This window comes from Megalobrama amblycephala, linkage group LG7 (assembly GCF_018812025.1).
Source record: "Megalobrama amblycephala isolate DHTTF-2021 linkage group LG7, ASM1881202v1, whole genome shotgun sequence".
NCBI classification, from domain to species: Eukaryota; Metazoa; Chordata; class Actinopteri; order Cypriniformes; family Xenocyprididae; genus Megalobrama; species Megalobrama amblycephala.
In genome coordinates this window covers 3278300-3298825 of record NC_063050.1, presented here as the reverse complement: position 1 = coordinate 3298825, position 20526 = coordinate 3278300, and the positions used below count along the sequence as shown (strand labels likewise).

The 20526-nt window shown below is 38.8% G+C and overlaps 1 protein-coding gene across 1 annotated transcript in view; it reads left to right on the top strand.

Moving 5' to 3' along the window:
• LOC125271517 (deoxynucleoside triphosphate triphosphohydrolase SAMHD1-like) overlaps window positions 1-20526 on the top strand; it is a 57220-nt gene that overhangs the window by 1663 nt on the left and 35031 nt on the right. Inside the window, exons 2-5 of the mRNA XM_048195553.1 lie at window positions 1299-1459; window positions 1726-1841; window positions 13226-13282; window positions 18698-18711. Coding sequence (XP_048051510.1) covers window positions 1299-1459; window positions 1726-1841; window positions 13226-13282; window positions 18698-18711 — 348 coding nt within the window. The remainder of the gene's footprint in view (window positions 1-1298; window positions 1460-1725; window positions 1842-13225; window positions 13283-18697; window positions 18712-20526) is intronic.

Sequence of the window (20526 nt, the reverse complement as noted above, 5' to 3'; positions counted from 1 at the left end):
TATTGCAGTTTTTTCTGTATGTTTGATTTACACCATGATGAGCTGAGACATGATTTTTTCACAGCCTACCTGACTAAAAGAGCTCATTATTTATGCAGCTCATTAGAGCTCTTTATGCGATTCTTTTGTCTGCTCAGGTGTAAATGACCCATTATTCATGGTGATTCACGCCTCCATGCATACTGTGTTTCTTGACCAAAGATGTTTTAGAAAATTTAAATCTCTCTATCGTTTTATATGAACAAGCAGGCAGCATAATTTTTACCTCATTTTGAAGCAAAAACTCTAGTCTACAACCTCCAATACCCAGAAGTCTTGTGAATACAAATTTAATATATATTTTTTGGCTTTATTTCAGTGACTTAAGTTTTTTGTTTTTTCAATAACCATGCATAAATGTTATTCCTTCAAAAATACAAACATGTACATACATGTTCCTCACATATTATTGTAGCCTAGTTTGTGCTGAATACAGTGTAATGACACTTTTTCCATTAATATGTTTATGAACAACTGAAAAAAGCACAAATGTCAGGGCATGTCAAAACTTCTCCAGGGCCCCAAAAAACCTCAGACCCCTGAGAGTTAACACAAGTGTTGTCCCTAAACTCACACATTGATGTGTAAGAATTTAACACATTTGAGTCATTTTTTTAACAAATGCTTTTGACACATCCTGAATGTCTGTGTTTGACACAGTGAATGTGTCAAAATGAACACAAGTGTTGTCCCAAATCACAAGCATTGATGTGTAAGTGATGTTTTTTGACTGGACTTGACAAAGAGATCATTGCAAATTTGATATTCATGTTCAGAAGTAGCACAGGTGTTTTATTTTGTTGTTGTTTTCCTCATTCCTTTAATGATTCTGTCTGTTAACAGCAGGTGTTCATCACTACTGCTTGATTAATGACTAAATTATCTCATTAACTTCCCTCTTGAATGGTCTTGATCTCGGTCTTGGAGGGTCTGGTCTTGACTACACCTCTGGTTAAACTTCCTGACACATTCACTGTGTTAACATCATTGACTCAATGAATGTGTCAGAATGAACACAACAAGTGTTGTCCCTAAACTCACCCATTGATGAGTAAGAATTTAACACAGTTTGAGTCAGTTTTAACACACCTTTTCTAAGAGTGTAGTTCATTCACATCTGACCATTTGTACAGTTGGTCAAATACATATGCCTCTCTTTATATGAATCTCAGAATCTCTTTTCCATAAGTTCAGAGGACAAATATTTAATAATAAATTCAGGTTTATGAACTAATATTTGCCCTTTTTATATCTTGTAGATCTTCAATGACCCCATTCATGGTCAAATTGAGCTGCACCCCCTGCTGGTGAAGATCATTGACACTCCTCAGTTTCAGAGACTCCGTCACCTCAAACAGCTCGGATCAAAATTTCTGGTGTATCCAGGCGCCACTCACACTCGTTTCGAACACTCCATTGGGTAATTTCTGCTTTTTTTTCTTGGGTTTGATTTGAGTTATTAGCGAGGTTTTGAATAGCAGGGGCACACAGGGATTTATATTTAAATACAAATAAATGTATTCTGCTATCACTTATCCATGCCAATGAGTTTCAATCCACATGGTGGCTAAGGCTGGTGAGCTCTTGCCTAGACAAATTAAACAATTAATAAAATAATGCAAAAGCTTATGGTTTTCCATAAAAACAAACAAACAAACAAACAAATATTTTCTTTGTGTGTTTTAGTGTGGCATATTTAGCAGGATGTCTTCTCAAAAGCCTACGTGACAATCAGCCAGAGCTCAACATTACAAAACAAGATGCCCTATGTGTACAGATTGCTGGACTGTGCCATGACTTGGGTGAGAACACACGCATTCATGTCCATTTTGCAAGCCAATAATTTTTTTTTTTTTTTTTAATTAAAAAAAAACATTTATTTATTTATTTATTTATTTATGAAAAAGTAGATAATTGAGCATATTTTGGGGCAATTAATATTTATCTTGTATTGTAACATTTTAATTCCCCCGATCTCTGAATTTATTGGAAGCTCTGAAGGGCAAGGCTTAAAAGTGGCTTCATGAAAATATTTATGTATTTATTTGTGACATTTTCATTTTTTTTTTCAATCATCAAATAAAAAAGATACAAGTTATGACACAACTTCACAAGAAAATTAAGTCATGATCACGAGAGAACATGGCTGTTTAGTGCTTCCATAACATGCAGCCAGGAATCATGTTTCCTTACATGTATGATTTTGATGCCAGGGAAATACATAAAACAAATTTGCCTGTTAACACTTTATAAATACTATAATACTATATTATAGATTCTTGTCAAATATGTTTGTACCATCAATCTCAAAGCTCTTTCCATTTTTTAGATGTGTATTGTATGTTTTTTATGGCATTAACACTGAAAATCAATGCTGCCACTCAACTCCACAACTTTTTACTGAAAATATTTTGTGTGAAGTCACCATTATGTGACCAGTGTTTGCTTTAGTTTGGCTCTTGACTCTGGACTTTATAACATTATTGTTTCTCTGGTTTCTGTAACTGTGTGTTTATAAGGCCCGTTTGCAGTTGCATGATGCAGTTAGTCTTTCTTTAACCCCTTAACTGTCCCGCTGGCCGGACGCCTCCCAACCAGCACACCTATGTTTAGCACATTATTTAACATTGTTTAGCCCAGATGAAATGAACACTACTCAGAGTGAACACTACAGGCTATTAAATGTAACACTGAATTGGTGTTGGAGATAATTAGGTGATTACGAGCAGAATCACTGAAGGACAGATGAACAACAAGAACTACGACTTTCTTCAGCCACAGCCTTAAATGAAATCAACTGAAGATAAGACATTAAATCTCTGAAGATCTAATTAAACAACTCCACAAACAGAATTACCAGCTTCACTTATTACTAACAGACTGACTATATTTCTGATAAACATCTACAAAAGTTGTTATTGAGAATTACCAGAGGTTTAGATGATGATGATTTGTTGAAAATAATAGTTTTGTTTGATGTCACCATGATCGAGGTCAGTCTTTGCTTTAGTTAGGCAGTTTTACTCTTGACTTTTTTAGTGTTCGTTTTTCTCTGGTTGTTATAGCTGTTTGTTATGGCAGTAATGACAAGAGAAAATGTGATCAGCTACTGTCAGCTGCTTTATGATAAGAAGACTGAGCTTTATATGAATAAAATGTTAAGTTTGTGTTGGATCTCTTCTGGAAATACAATGATAAAACGGTTTTAATCAGAAAAGCTGAATGAGTTTTAAAGGGGTGGTTCATTGCAATTTCACTTTTTTAACTTTAGTTAGTGTGTAATGTTGCTGCTTGAGCATGGAAGAGTTGTGTACACCGGACGCGAGCAGTGCGACGTGAAGCATCAAAAGATAATAGAAGAAAAAAAGTACATAATTGTACCTTTAGGGGTACAATGGTACAAAGGTACAAATTTGTACCCTTGTGATTTGTACCTTAAGAGACCAGTTTTGTACCTTTGGTGACAATTTTGTACACTCTCAGAAAATAAAGTACATAATTGTACCTTTAGGAGTACCATGGCTTGTCATTGGGGCTGTATCCTCAAGGGTACAAATTTGTACCCTTGTGATTTGTACCTTAAGAGACCAGTTTTGCAATTTTGTACCTTTATTTAACAGTACAAAAATTGACCCTTCAAGGGTACAAAATTGGCTTTGACAGCATACAATCATTGACTATAATGAGATATATATATATATTTTACACACACACACACGCTGAATTAAAATCAGAATTTATTAAATCTGTAATGATGGGTCGGCAGAATGTGGATCCATTTGCAGCTTTTATTAGAAAATGACTTACAATGCAGACAGGGCAAAGGCAGAGGCATAAACAGGGACAGGCAAGGGTCGAGGCTGGCGGCAGACAAACAGAGTCAGGATACAGGCAAGGATCAAGTCAGGCGGCAACACAATCAAAGTCCAGGAAACAGGCAAAGTTCAGGGCAGGTGGCGTAGGGTCTCAAGAGATAAACAGTCCAAACGATAACAGATAGCAGTCCATGGGAAAACGCTAAGAATTGATCACCATGGCAAATCAAGACTTCGCGAAGTGTGTGTGTGTCTTAAATAGTGTGAGTGTGATGCAGTGCAGATGCATGCACAATCAGTCCCAGGAATGAGGGCCCATGGGAAATGTAGTCCAAATGGCAACTGATCAATATTCCGGTGATGCTCCCTCCGGTGGTCCGGAGGAAGGGAGCGGTGATGTGCAGAAATCTGCTTAGTTCTTGGTTCATGCGTTCTGTTTGGCCATTGGATTCTGGATGGTACCCTGAAGTGAGACTGACGTTGATATTGAGGTTCTTGAAGAAGGATGACCAGACGCGAGATGTGAACTGTGGGCCCCTGTCTGACACAATGTCTTCAGGTAAACCATAGAAACGGAATACATAATTGCTTAGAAGCTCGGCTGTCTCGAATGCTGTGGGTAGTTTGGCCAGTGGAATTAGTCTGCATGTTTTCGAGAAGCGGTCGATGACTGTGAGAATGGTAGTGTGGCCCTGGGATTCGGGAAGGTCAGTGACGAAATCAATGGCTAAATGAGACCAGGGACGCTGTGGAATGGGCAAAGGTTGTAATAATCCAGCTGGTGCTTGGTGTGAAGCCTTGGTGGTCTGACAGAGTGTACAGTTGACAATAAAGCGAGGGATGTCCGTTAGCATGGAGTCCCACCAGAACCGGTTTTGCAGCAGATGAAGAGTGGCTGTAACCCCCGGATGACCTGAGCTTGGAAAGTCGTGTACATGATGAAGTAGCCTGTCCCGAAGATGAGCTGGGAGAAGGTGCGGTCTGTTCGTTGGTATGGGTGATCTCTGTGATAATGTCCCACTGAACAGGGGCGAGCAGTAAGGTGTCAGGGATTATGTTCTCTGTGTTCTCTGTCCGTTCCACCTCCTCATGTTGCCGTGACAGCGCGTCCGCCTTGGTGTTTTTTGAGCCTGGTCTGTAAGTTACCGTGAACTGGAAGCGTGTAAAGAATAGAGCCTATCTAGCTTGTCGTGGATTTAGGTGTTTGGCAGAACGCAGAAATTCCAGATTCTTATGGTCCGTGAGAATGACGAACGGATGTTTAGCTCCCTCCAGTCAGTGACGCCACTCCTCCAGGGCCGCTTTCATGGCCAATCATTCTCGATTGCCCACATCGTAATTACGTTCCGCCGCCGACATTTTTCTTGAGTAAAAGGCACAAGGGTACATTTTCTCTGGGTTACCTTGGCGTTGAGAAAGAACGGCCCCTATGCCCGTGCTGGAGGCGTCCACTTCCACAATGAAAGGAAGTTCGGGGTCTGGATGACGGAGAATGGGTGCTGTGGTGAACCGCTCCTTTAGCTCTTGGAAAGCCTGTACCGCCTCTGAAGACCAGATGAGGCGCGAGGACTACCGCTTGGTCATAGATGTTAATGGGGCTGCAACGCCGCTGAAGTTCAATATAAACCGCCTGTAGAAGTTGGCAAACCCCAAGAATCATTGTAATTCTTTCAATGTGCGTGGTTGTGGCCATTCCAGTACTGCCTTCACCTTACTGTCGTCCATAGCCACGCCCTCACGGCTGATCACATAGCCCAGAAATGTTGTGGAGGTTTGGTGAAATTTGCATTTCTCTGCTTTTGCATATAGTTTATGTTGAATCAGTCTCTGAAGTACTGCCCGTATGTGTTGAACATGTTCCTCGAAGGAGTTGGAATAGATGAGGATGTCATCTATGTAGACAATGACCCAGCGATTGAGCATGTCTCGGAAGACGTCATTAATGAAAGACTGGAAGACTGAGGGACTATTGGACAGCCCGAAAGGCATGACGAGGGTCTCGTAGTGACCGGTGGCTGTGGAAAAGGCTGTCTTCCATTCATCTCCTTCACGGATACGGATTAGATTATATGCACAGCGGAGGTCCAGCTTGGTGAAGAATGCGGCTTGCCTGAGCTGTTTAAGAGCTGGGGGACCAAAGGCAAGGGGTACCGGAACTTGACAGTGATATCATTTAATCCACGATAATCGATACAGGGTCTTAAGCCGCTGTCTTTTTTCTTGACAAAGAAGAACCCTGATGCTGCTGGTGAAGTGGACGGCGGATAAACCCTTTAACTAATTCCTCCTCGACGTATGCTTTCATTGCTGCGGATTCGGGCTGTGACAGGAGAAGGATCCTGCCCTTCGGAGGCGTGGTACCAGGCAGCAGGTCGATGGCACAGTCACCGGGACGATGAGGAGGAAGTTCAGTGGATTTGTTTTTACTGAATGCCACGGCCAGATTGGCATATTCTTCAGGTATGTTGAGTTTTTTAGTGTCAGTTTCGTGGAGTGAAGCAGCTCGAACTGGTAGAGGGGTGATTTGTTTCAGGCAGCTTTTATGGCAGTTAGCGTCCCATTGTACAATCTGACCATCTTTCCAGGAAACGTGAGGGTTATGAGTTCTGAGCCATGGTAAACCAAGAATCACAGGGTTGTTGGGGGAGTGAATGACGTAAAAGTGGATTTGTTCATGGTGAAGGGCTCCTACTTGCAAAGCGAGCTCAGTGGTGATATGGGCCACTCTGCCTCTGTCGATGGGTTTCCCATCTAGCGCCTCCACTGTCAACAGGGAATTACAGTCAGTTAGAGAAATGTTATGGTCTTTGATGAATGAGTCTGACATGAAATTTCCAGCAGCTCCAGAGTCCAGCAGAGTGTGAGTGTATAGATTTTGGCCATTAACAGTAATCTGGATTGGAATTTTGAAGCAGTTGGAAGAATAATTAGAGTGATGTGGAGAACTCACCGTTTTGGAACTGGAGGATTGAGGTCGTACGGGGCAATTTATCTTGACATGGCCAGCCTGACCGCAATAGAGACATAGGTGGAGTTGACATCTCCTCTCATCCCGGCATGCGAGTTCAGCTTGTAGCTCCAGTGTTAGACCCCTTTGGAATAGCCGTTTGAAAGTGTCCTCAACCCAATTAGTTTGAGCGGCCGAAAGTGCGAAAGTGTAGTGCATATTTGGCGGCTGTTTGTTTATCTTGGCTGAGAGAAAGTAACTGATCGCCAGGGCTCTTGCCTCCTTCGGGATGTTCAAAGACTTCTTTAAAGTTTCGTAAGAACTCTTGAAAGGTGGGGAACACGGAACTATCATCTCGCCACACTGCGGTGGCCCAATCCAGTGCTTTGCCAGTGAGTGAGGAGCACACAAACAAAATCCGACTGGTTTCGGTGGGATACAGAGATGGTTGCTGGTTGATAAACAAGGAACATTGGAGAAGGAACCCCTTACATCTGGCGGGTGTGCCGTCAAACTTTTCTGGGAGTGCTAGGTGAGGATTGACAGCAGGGGAGACCGCGAAACCCAGATTGGCGGGAGCCGCAGGCGGCGGCGCAGCGGCTTCGGCAGGGCTGAGACGGAGGTCTTGTAGCGTCTTCACCAGCTCTTCAGTAAGGGAAGTTAAGTGGTTGAGCTGATGTTGATGCACCGCTAGCTGGTTGGCCTGAGCGGTTAACTCTGAGGAAATCTGCATGAGGGCTGCTGGATCGCTGTGCGGCGAAGTCTTCTGTAATGATGGGTCGACAGAATGTGGATCCATTAGCAGCTTTTATTAGAAAATGACTTACAATGCAGACAGGGCAAAGGCAGAGGCATAAACAGGGACAGGCAAGGGTCGAGGCTGGCGGCAGACAAACAGAGTCAGGGTACAGGCAAGGATCAAGTCAGGCGGCAACACAATCAAAGTCCAGGAAACAGGAAAAGTTCAGGGCAGGCAGCGTAGGATCTCAAGAGATACACAGTCCAAACGATAACAGATAGCAGTCCACGGGAAAACGATCAGAATTTATCACCACGGCAAATCAAGACTTCACAAAGTGTGTGTGTGTCTTAAATAGTGTAAGTGTGATGCAGTGCAGATGCGTGCGCAATCAGTCCCAGGAATGAGGGCCCATGGGAAACGTAGTCCAAATGGCAACTGATCAATATTCCGGTGATGGCTCCCTCCGGCGTGACAGAATCCTTTTAATTTTCACATTTTACAACATTTCATTTTAAACACATTTTTAAACATTCCATATGAGTCCATCTTGCCGGGTGTTAAAAAGCAACACTGAAGCAGTGTTAAAGTTAATGAGATAATTGATTGATGATTGACCATTAGTGGTGACACCTGATGTTAATAAGCAGAATCATTGAAGGAAAGAGAGAAAAAAGGTGTTAATTAATGTTTTATGGAATGTTTCATTTCAAGTCACCATGAAAGAGGTCAGCGTTTGCTTTAGTTGGGCTCTTGACTCTTTACCTTTTATTATTAATTTATCTCTGGCTGCTCCAACTTTGTGTTTGTAAAGCACGTTTGTTATGGTCAGAGAAAATAGGATCTGGTCACAATATAATTTGATGATGATATAATCATCATGTGATGGCCTGATGTTGTTTAGAGTCTAAATCTCTGACTGTGTGCTTGATGTGTAGTTTTAGCATTAATGATTGTAGTCCTGCGATTTTACAGCTTGAGATCCAACAGCAGTATGACTTTTTTTCTTTGTTTTAAGAATAATACATTATACACTGAAGCTTCAGTGTTTAAACACACACAGACATCAAGAATCAGCATATGATTCTCAAGAACGGTGACGATAAATAAATACAAAATACTGACAAACTGATCAACTCTGAACATCACAAAACAAGCTACTGTCACAACAAAACAACAGAGAAATAAAAGCAAACATGAACAATCTACGAAAATTACAGGACAATTCAGCTGCATAATTTATGCATGCAGCAATGCATGATGGGAGCCATGGATGAGTTTTGATTGGTGGCTCCCATCATGCACTGCAACATGAAGCTCTTTGTTTGATTGTCACCATTGTTGAGGGTCATATGCTGATTCTTGATGTCTGTGTGTGTTTCAAAAAACCCTTCAGATTATAAAAGCTCTGCTGGATATCAAGCGGTAACAGAGATTTACTATAAAGAAGTAATGTAACATCTCTATCACCAGTTAATACTGGATGTCACCAATAAATCTGGCCATTTCACAATGAGAAAACACAACCATTATGACTAGGCTTGGGTATCGAGTATCGATTGGAACCGGGACTAACTTTGCGATTTTCCCGGAATCGTTCAAAAGTTTAAATTTCGATTCCTAGTTTCGATTCCCAGTCCGCCGACTGGAAGAAGAAACCGCTTAACACCAACGAAGAAGCGTCCACCGAAAGTGTTGGCATAACCGAGCGAGCCGAACATGGATAGCGTGCGTCGGCGGTCCAAAGTGTGGCTTCAATTTTCTAAATAGAACAAAATCTCTGCAAAATGCAACATTTGCGGCAAGATTGTTTCGTGCATAGGAGGGTGCACGTCGAACATGATAAAGCACCTCCGAGTTCATGGAGTAGAAATAAATAAATCTCTTTGATGCGCTGCGCCGACCGTCCTCCGCTGCCTCTTCCTCTGGCTCCGACCCCCAGCCTGGCAATCCACACGAGATCCGATTTTTTTGTATCCGATCTGAGCCACTTCCAAATGTGGTTTTAAATCCGATACATATCCGATCTCTGAACATGCGACCTATGTCTAAACACGCATATCCGATTGCTATTGTAATTCCAAGCCATCAAACGGCGAGGGTGGCACGTTTGCTCACTAAAATATAGGTTCAATGTTGTATTATGAAGCAGACGTGCATGTATGCACTCGCACTAAAAATTCGCAGCTCAATATTAATGTGGGAACTTTGTCTAACATGAAAGAAATTGCGCACACACATATATTCAGCAGCTTCGCGCGCTCTCTCCCTTGCTCGCTCGAATTCATTCAAAAAACGGAATTCTAAAACTAATAAATGTAGATAAAATATCAAACACAAATTACCTTTATTTTCCGGTCTATATCCGTCCAGTCAGAATTCGCGCTGCAATACATCCATGACAGCTGTTAACTTATCCATTCTGACAGGCTAATCATGGCCACTCCATGAATTATATAAATAATTTTAATAGCACGGCCATTCAAAACCCGAGGATCTACTATGTGCATTTAAAACTATCAGTGACGATCATTTTGGGGCAGGAAGTAGCCTAATGTAAACACAGATATCGATACCAGTCGCATCTAAAGTGAGTGTAAACACACTGGCCAAAAAATCGGATATGGTCAAAAGATCGGATTTGTGCATTAAGACTTGCAGTGTAAATGCAGCCATACACTCATGTGTAAATGTGTTTTCAATATATTCATAATTTATAATATTTATATTGTAGTTGAAAACAGCCCTGTGAGAAATTCATAGTAAAGTTCATAAAAAGTAAAAAGTTCAAAGAATTAAAATTGATGGAGAAGGTCAGACTATTTCCTTCAGAAAGACCCTTGGTTAGCTAGCTCATTTAAAATATCTTTAAACTTTTTTTGACCCTGCCTATTAAAAGAACCGGAATCGAAATCGTTCAAATTCAAACGATACCCAACCCTAATTATGACTGTGATTCCCAAAGCATTGTAAACCTAAATTGATCAACTTTGGCTCACAGCACTTTTGGGAAACACAGCTCAGATCATAGTTTCTCTGGCCATAACAAATGTGCTTTACAAACACAAAGTTGGAACAGCCAGAGATAAATTAATGTTAACAAATAGAGTCAAGAGCCCAACTAAAGGAAATGCTCTTCACCATCATGGTGACTTCAAACTAAACTTTCATTAAAACATTAACATCTAAACATCTGTTCATTCTCAGTAAGAACTTTTGTTGATGTATGACAGAAATCAAATCAAACTGGTTAATAATAAGTGTAATAATGTTTAATGGCTGGAAGTCAGTTGTAGTTGTTGTGTCTCTCTCTTTTTCTCTTGTTGTTTCTTCAATGTTTCTGCTTATTATCATCAGGTGTCTCCACTAATTGTCAATCATCACTCAATCATCAATCAATTATCTCATTAACTTTAACACTGCTTCAGTGTTACTTTTTAACACCCGGCAAGATGGACTCAAGTGGAATGTTTAAAAATGTGTTTCAAATGAAATGTTGTAAAATGTGAAAATGAAAAGGATTTAATAAATTCTGATTTTAATTCAGCGTGTGTGTGTAAAATATATATATCTCATTATAGTCAACGATTGTACGCTGTCAAAGCAATTTTGTACCCTTTTTGAAGGGTCAATTTTTGTACTGTTAAATAAAGGTACAAAACTGGTCTCTTAAGGTACAAATCACAAGGGTACAAATTTGTACCTTTGTAACATTGTACCCTTAAAAGTACAATTATGTACTTTTTTTTTTTTTCTGAGAGTCTATAATGCGGTGCTGAAGCAGCTTCCAGAATCTACACGAGTTCAATGCTGGATTTGCACAAAGGCTTTTACTGAAAGATGAAGCAGTTCCTACTTTATAAGCAGAAGCTGCTGTTTATTGGCTTCAAACTATAAGTATGTTTTATTGTTTGTACATGTCTTTTAAACGTATAGTTCTGTTGTTATTTTTGGTTGCATCAAGGACATATACAAAGAGCAACTTGTTTTTGCTTCGCTAGCCAGTTAGCTAAATTCTAGTGCATACTTCTCCATCAAATGCCAACAAACTTCTATGTTCATAGACAAACAGCTGTTCATGTTATAAATTAAACGCTACCTTTACAAAAATGCTGCTACTCAGTCATGTATTCGGCTACAGTAAAGCTTTAATCGGGGTAAAACTGGATATTGAAAGCTATCAAACAGCAGTGACAGCATCTAAACACTTTGACACAAATAAAAAAAAATGAAATACCATGCATAAACGTCCTTTAAAAGCCACGATTGCAGCTTGACCCTCTTCATCGGAGTCTAATTCGGGCTCAATTTGATACAGCAATATAGACGCCATTATTTATATTTTCACTGAAGCAACAAATGGTAAGGGGCGTGGCGTTTCCGGACGCTTCAGCGAATCACAATATACTGGGCCAGCTACCAACCTGCTAACCAATGTGAGCACATTTTGTATTTCGAAGGGAGTGGCTTCATAGAAGCAGAAAATCAAATGAGCCATTCATATGACAGTGGAATCAGAAGTGTAGAATAAAGGTAAAATACATGAAAAATACAGCATTTTCAAAAAAACGAAGCATTAAGACATGTTAAACTGCGCCCCAAAAACACAATGAAGCCTAGAAAAAAAAAAAAAACACTGAACCACCCCTTTAAAACACATTGTACACTAAACACTTTAAAACTCCTACAAAACTTCCTCACACACAGACATCTAGAATCAGCATATGAATCTCAACAATGGTGACATGATTCAAGCCACAATGCATTCTGGGTGCATCATTCAAAAAAGAATACATTGCAGCATTAAGCATGTCACCATTGTTGAGATTCATAGGCTGATTCTTGATGTATGTTTGTAAATGAATCTCGCTGTAGTTTAAAGTGTTTAGTGTACAATCTATTTTAAAACTCATTTGGATTTTCTGATTAAAACTGTGTTGGATCTTTAAGTGAATCACAATAAAAGAAAGTTTGTAAGATATTACTCATATTAAATTCAGTCATGAGATCAGAAAATTAAGTCACTACGCAATGATTATATTCTTATCATGAAGCATCAGATTGTGTTTTCTCTTGCTTTTCTTGTTATAACAAACTCAATTACAGCAGCCAGAGAAACTCTAACATTACAAAGACAAACTACCCAACTAAAGTAAACAGTGATCACCATGATGGTGACATAAAAAACAAACAAATTTCAATAAAACATCAACAACAAAAACTCTCTCTCTTAATTCTCAATAAGAGCTTCTGTATATGGAGTTGTTTAATCCTCTGCTGAGATCTGGAGAGATTTAATGTCTTCTTTTGTCTAAGGCTGCGGCTGAACTCAGTTCTAGTGTTTCAATTTTTTTCTGTTCTTGTTGTTTCTCTTTCCTTCGTTCATTCTGCTTGTTAACAGCAGCTATCTTCAATAATGCTCAATCATCACTTAATTACTTAATTATCTCATTAACTCCAACACTGATTCAATGTTACATTTAACAGCCTGTAGTGTTCACTCTGAACAATGTTCATTTCATCTGGGCTAAACCATGTGGCCCTACATGGGTGTGCTGGCTGGGAGGCCAGTTAAGAGGTTAAGGGTTTCACAGTAATTTATTTTTATTTTTTTTATTTTTTTTAATCTGGTAACCTGTACAAACATACACAGTGCTAATCTTGTTCCCTTTATTTTTGTGTTAGGTCATGGTCCATTCTCTCATTTGTTTGATGGTATGTTCATCCCTGAAGTCCGGCCAAGTAAGTGCCTGAGTTTCCTCATTTCAGTTATTTGAATGTTTGTGGTTCACTGGAGTGAGCTATCAGAGTAGTGGGGTTTTCGACAATAATTAGCTTACACTGTTAGAGCTTGCTGTAAATATTACCAAATTCTGACAGTAACAAACCATTTTCCATTAAAACAGAAACATACTGTAGAAAACAATGCATTCTGGGTAATATTTGTAATTTTCAAGAAAATAGCCTACAGGAATATACTTTGAGTCTACATCACTCAAAGTCGACACTCAGACTTTATTTCTGTCACACGTCTACAAAAGTTCTTATTGAGAATTAACAGAGGTTTAGGTGTTGATGTCTTATTAAAGAGTAAATTAAAAACTGAAAATTAGTTCCACCATTATGGAGATCAGTGTTTGTAAATATTTAGAGAATGTTCTTATAACAAAATTCTGTTAGCTGGGTCTGTAGTCTTGCTGGATCTACAGGGAGCTCCTTTTGATCCACTAGAGTTAGTCACCCTCTCATTAAAGATGGCACTCCTTACCCCGCTCACTTCAATCAAAAGAGTCTGGAACCTGCAGGCATTCTTTGTCAGTGAAATGTGCCTTGAGTTTGGTCCAGCATATTCTCAAGTAATCTTGAGACCCCGACTAAGCTACTTGCCCAAAGTTTTAAATAAACACATTTGCAGTAACAAAGGAAGCTAAAGCAAAATGACATCAGGTGATGATGGTTGTTTGTTGAGTGTTTTGAGAACATCATGAAATGGCCTGATGTCATTTGAATCTTACCATTGTGTTGTGCTACTATTACATTTACATTACAAAACCTGTGTTATCTCAGCAATTAGAAGATTTTAAAAGACAAGCACTAAAGATTAGTCTTAGAAACACACAGACATCAAGAATCAGCATATGAATCTCAACAATGGTGACAATCAAAAGTGGGATGCATGCAGAGGTGTAAAGTCCAGGGGTCAGAAAGTAGAAGTCCTGCCATATATATTTTTTCCACCCACTGAAGCAGTGTTAAAGTTAATGAGTTAATTAAGTGATTAATTGAGTGATGATTGACCATTATTGAAGACACCCAAAGGAGAAAATCAAAATTTTTAAGCCACCATCGTGGAGATTGGCGTTTGCTTTAGTTGGGCTCTTGACCCTTGACTTTTCAATATTATTTTGTTTGAGCTGCTGTAACTGAGTTATAACAGCCAGACAAGCAAAGAGAAAAGATGATCAGTTGTTGTTGGTTATGTTTTCACATAATCATTGTTTGACCTGAATCACTGAGTTAGATTTACATTATTCTTTTTAACCAGTTCTTTTCAGTGAATTGGTTGAACCAGTTCACCAAATCGGTCTGAATCGCTCCAAACAGTTCGCATCTCCAGTTAGCAAACACGAATCCACAAATGACTAAAGTTACTCACTTTTTGACGTGCCTGACACTACCTCTCGAAATAAACCAATATCCCGGAGATATTCAGTTACTCCAACAGTACAGTGACTTAATCTGCTGTGAAGAGAGAACTGATGATGATGAACACGAGCAGCAGAGTAGCTGATAAGAGTGAGCATGCGCTGCGCACACGAGCAAACATACACGGCCTGTCACCATTCTCGTTCTCGAGTCAAGAACCGGTTGCAACGGTTTTCGGATCATCAGTACACAACCGAGAACCGCTTCTTTCGGACAAGTCCGATTTGAGAACCGGTGAGCTGATGATACTGCGCATGCGTTTAACTTTTCAAGAGAACGAAAAGCACGTTAGTCAAGTTTAGTCATCGGACAGTGTGATAATATGAAACATACTGGGAATATGTTTATGACTTAATTAAAAATACAAATGTTTATTGTGCTTTTCCAAATACACCATAGCAGATTAATAGCAGAAAATACTGTACATAATACTGTACATAATAAACTACATGCCAACATAATATTTTGTACATATATCAAACTAATGTTCAGAAATAGTTCTACAAATTTATTTTTCTATATTAATGTTATTTAAAAAGCAATATAGTGAAAGTTGTGCAGTTGTGCTTTCAAGTTATTTATTTATTTATTTATTTAAAGATTGGAAACATTTATTTGTTTCATAAATATTCCATGGACAGCTTATTTAATTTCTAAACAAGGTGATATAAAGATAAAAAATGACGTAATCAAACTACAGCGAGAGCAAACAAGCAACTCCTTTTGAATCGCTCTCGCGGTTCTCGAATCTCAATCTCGTTCTCGAGTAGAATCGGTTGCAACAGTTTTCGGATCATCAGTACACAACCAAGAACCGCTTCTTTCGGACGTGTCCAATTTGAGAACTGGTGAGCTGATGATACTGCGCATGTGTGATTCAGCATGTGATCTGAAGCTACTAGTGATGGGAAGTTCGGATCATTTTACCGACTCTGACTTTTGAGTCTCGTTCAGCAAAATGAACAAATCTTTTTTCGAGTCATTGCGTTCATTTTAGCAAAATGTAATTGAAATGTTACGTGTTACTTCAACAACACATATATTACTTATGCAAACGTTGATCACACTACAAACAATACAAAACTACAATGCTATAAGATACAGAAAAGATTAATTCATTCTTTACCTGCGTCTTCATTAAGATTTAAGCTCATCTCACCTCTTGTCAAGTCTTTGAGTTTAAGTCATTCCTTAATGACGTGACAAGCAGCCCTGTATGCTATACCAATGGAGTCTGAGCCAGAAAGAGAATTGATTATTTCTTTCATGAGTGTTTCGGGTTTTGAGTCGTTCCTTAATCACGTGACAGACCCATACGCTATTTCTGACATTTCTGTCACTATGTTTTTGTTACTGTTTCTTGAGGATCTGTGGTGTGTTATTATTTTATAAATAAATAAAGCCCTGTTATAAATAACATATTGATTATATTTATCTTTTTGACTGTCTATCTGTAAATAAACTCTAGGCTATATAATAATATAATAATCCAAGCCTACAATACAAAGTATTTATAGCCTAGTTTGTTAATTTTTACTCCAATTTTGAGTTTGCTGTTATAATAATTGCTTTTCCTAGGCAGACTTGACATATTGGTCTAATATATGTATAAGAAGATTGCTCAAAAAGGACATAATGACATAAATTAAAAGCAAATAACATTTTGAATTTGAATTATTAATGTTAGTTTAAAACATCAAGGTTATGATAACTTCAGCTTTAACCGTTGTAACCCAAACTGAAATAAAACTGGAGAGTTAAAGTTATTTACTTAGAAATATAATGTGCTTGGGTCACACAGCATAGTGTATGGGTATGTCACGTGATTAAGGAACGACTCAAAACCAGAAAGACTCACGAAAAGAACTAATCAATTCTCTTTCCGGCTCAGACTGCATTGACTGAAACAGGTGAACTACTACTAGCAGTAAAGAACCTATAGAATATTGTGCATGCGTGACTGAACGAATCAGATCAAATAATGATTATGTTAAAACATAACCAACACCACCTGATCATCTTTTCTCTTTGCTTGTCTGACTGTTATAACTCAGTTACAGCAGACAAACCTAAATATAAAATCTAATATTAAAAAGTCAAGAGTCAAGAGCTCAACTAAAGCAAACCCTGATCTCCATGATGGTAACTTAAAAATTGTGATTTTCTCCTTTGGTGATTCTGCTTGTTATCATCAGGTGTCTTCAATAATGGTCAATCATCACTAAATTAATTACTTAATTATCTCATTAACTTAAACATTGCTTCAGTGGGTGGAATAAAAAATATGGCAGGATTTTTACTTTCTGACTCCTGGACTTTACACCTCTGGATGCATGCTGGGTACCAGCAGAGAACAAAACACCCAGCATGCACTTCAGCATGGCACTTTTGATTGTCACCATATTTGAGATTAATACATTGATTCTTGATGTCTGTGTGTGTCATCATGTCTTTTAGTGCTCATGTCTGTTAAAATCTTCTGATTGCTGCAGGAGCTCATGCTGTATAATGCAGAGTTTATAATGTAAACACATTAATAGCACAATACAATTGTTAGATTTGAATGACATCAGGCCATTTCATGATGACCACAAAACAATCTACAGACAACCATCATCATCTGATGTCATTTTGCTTTAACTTCTTTTGCTACTGCAAATGTGTTTCACAAACACTGTCACAACAGCTAAAAAAAGGCAAATGTATAAGAGTGAAGAGCCCAACTAATGGAACAACTAATCACTATTATGGTGACTTCAAATGAAACACATTAGAGTTGAACTTCTGTTAATTCTCAATAAGAGCTTCTGTAGACGTGTGACAGAAATAAAGTCAGTCTGGTTAGTAATAAGTGAAGCTGGTAATGCTGTTTGTGGAGTTGTTTGATCAGATCTTCAGAGATTTAATGTCTTTGATCTTCAGTTCATCTAAGGCTGTGGCTGAAGAAAGTTGTAGTTCTTGTGTTTCTGCTTCTCTCTTTCTGTTCTCTTCTTTCCTTCAGTGATTCTGCTTGTTAACAGCTTATTAGGGCTGTGATGACTCTATATTTAATATATAATACACTCATTCTGTGGCTCATATAAGGTCCAGTTCTGGTTTATTTCTTTGCTCTTGGCTGACATGTGGCATTGCTGTGGCCTTCTTGTGGCCCAGATCTGGCAAACATGTGCCAGATATGGGCCAGATCTAGGCCAACACAATGTTGCTATGTGGGAAGTGGTGAAATTGCAAGCTCTGCCTTGAGACGAAGCAGACACAGCCTTTTTGTTGCTGTGCCCAGTACACTCCCTATGTGTTTACTTGAACTGTATGTGAGACTCTGAGCAGCTCGTTGTCTGTTTTGGGGAGATGGCAGGCAGAGGTTGGCCTAATGGATCATGGCACAGAAGAACTTGCCATGCCCCTTCTGATTTTGAGCACACACACAAAACAAACAAACAAAAAACAGAAGAACAGAAAAGGTCAAGGAAGTCCGGCTGAAGTGACCTATTCACATTGTAAGCACTGCCTTTTCTGTCCATGTGGTACGAAATACTACACTGCTTACTTGGGCAGTTGGGAAGGTTACAGCATTGCGAGTGCACTTGTTACCCAGCACGCAGCTTGCCAGAAACTCATAACACAGTTTAGCTGGTTGTGGCGGACATTACCCTTTAGCCAAGAGTTTAGGCATGGTTTAGAAATAGCTTTAGCATTTTAATATGTTCTGAATTCATTGATTATTTAATAAAATGTTTCCATAGTTTGCGTTATCCCTTATCAATGCAAAATCAATTAGTGTAATAGTGTGTGTGTGTGTGTGTGTGTGTGTGTGCGCAAACAAAAGAGAGTTAATCATTCAGTAATGTATGTTTGTGGTTTCAGTCCTAATAGAACAAATCAGGGGTTTTCTCCCTTTGTGTCAGCTAGACTATATTCATTTTAATTTTAATCTTTTTCTTTAATTCTCAGATGACAAATGGGAGGTAAGCATCATAACTCTATAATATTTTTTTTGATGAATTTACAGGTAACTCTTATAAAAAAAAAATGCAATAGTACCCAATACAGCAGCAGTACTGAAAACATCTCAGGTTACAACTGTAACTGTAACCTTGGTTCTCTGAGAACAGGGAACAAGACACTGTGTCCTAGAACGCTACTGGGGAACGCCCTCACGTGACTGGTGTCTGAAACAATCTGTCCAATCTCGACAATCCTATTGGCCGACGGCAGCCTATAACGTAATGCAGGTGTAACCAGGAAGTATAAAAGGGGCACCTGGAGAACATGTCTTCCGCTTATCGTCTGAAGGGACTGACAACAGGCACAATAGAGGCGTGGCAACAAGACGCTATTATTATTCTACGCTATTATTCTACATAAGCCAAAAAAAGTCGCTATAGCTTCTTTTGCAGAAGTCGGTCTAAAGGGAGTAAACATCAAACTCCCTTAGTAGAAACTACAGCCTAGTAATAACTGATCCTCTTGGGAGGCTGAGAAGCCTTCTACCAGTGATAACGCTCGGGAGTGCAGAACTCTGAACAAAACACCCTACAAGAGGGTAATAACAGACTCAACCGAGGCGAGCAAGACCAAGCTAAGCAGACGGCTGGGAGGCTTGGAAAGGAGCCTACAACCAAACACAGACCAAAGAACCAGCTCCATCCCAGCTAACAGGGAACGTTTCCATAACTTTCACTAACATTATGTAAAAGTTATGTAAATGTTAGAAAAAAAAAAACATTCCTAAAATAATGTTTCAGGAACATTCTTATAATGTTTTCATAGTTAAAATACATTGTCATAATGTTGACAGGAAACATTCTTAGAACAACATTGTTGGAACGTTCTTATCATGTTGACTGATGTTCTCATAATGTTGAGTGAGAACGTTCTCATAACAATGTTCTTGTAATGGCTTTATCACGTTATTTGTACTTGACTGATGTTCTCATAATGTTGAGAGAAAACGTTCTTTGGATAACATTCTCAGAACATCCTTTTAATGTTATTATTATTTGCTGAATGTTTTCATAATGTTATCATATGTTCTGAGTACAGCGTTTATAAAAAAATGTCCTTACATTGTAATCTGTACTTAATGAATGTTCTCATTATATAGAGAAAACGTTGTGAGAACAATGTTCATGGAACGTCCATACAATGTCATTTTTACTTAAAAACATTCTCATAACATTGAGAGAAAATGTTTTTAGAACAACATTGCCGTAGCGTCTTTATGATGTTATTAATATTTGCTAAATGTTTTTGAAATGTTAGTTGGAATGTTTTTTTTTTTTTTCATTTTTTTAAATAGAACCGAAGAGAACATGAAGCCACATCCTGACCTTCTCTGAATGTTCTGGGAGCGTTACTAGGTGACAGTTTACCCCGCTAGAAATTTTATGTTCCCAGAACATTCACAAAACATCCACTAGTATTAAGGACGTGGTCTAGTAATGTTCCCAGAACGTTCAGAGACGGTCACAATGTGGAGTTCTTATAAGGGTTGGGGGACGTTATTTGGGAACAGGGAACATTCAGGACATTCTGGGAATTTTTAGGGGACTATTTCTATAGGACGTTCTGTTAACTTCCCAAATGTCCTCTTTGTAACATTCTTGTGCGACCATAAAATAATCAAAAAAGAACGTCCACCTAAACTCATATCGGGAACGTTATTAAATGACCAACAGAGGACCGTGTGGCAACGTTCAGTTAATGTCCCAAATATCCTCATTGTAACGTTCTTATGTGACCATAAAATTGGAATGTCCCCCTAAAATCATATAAGGAAC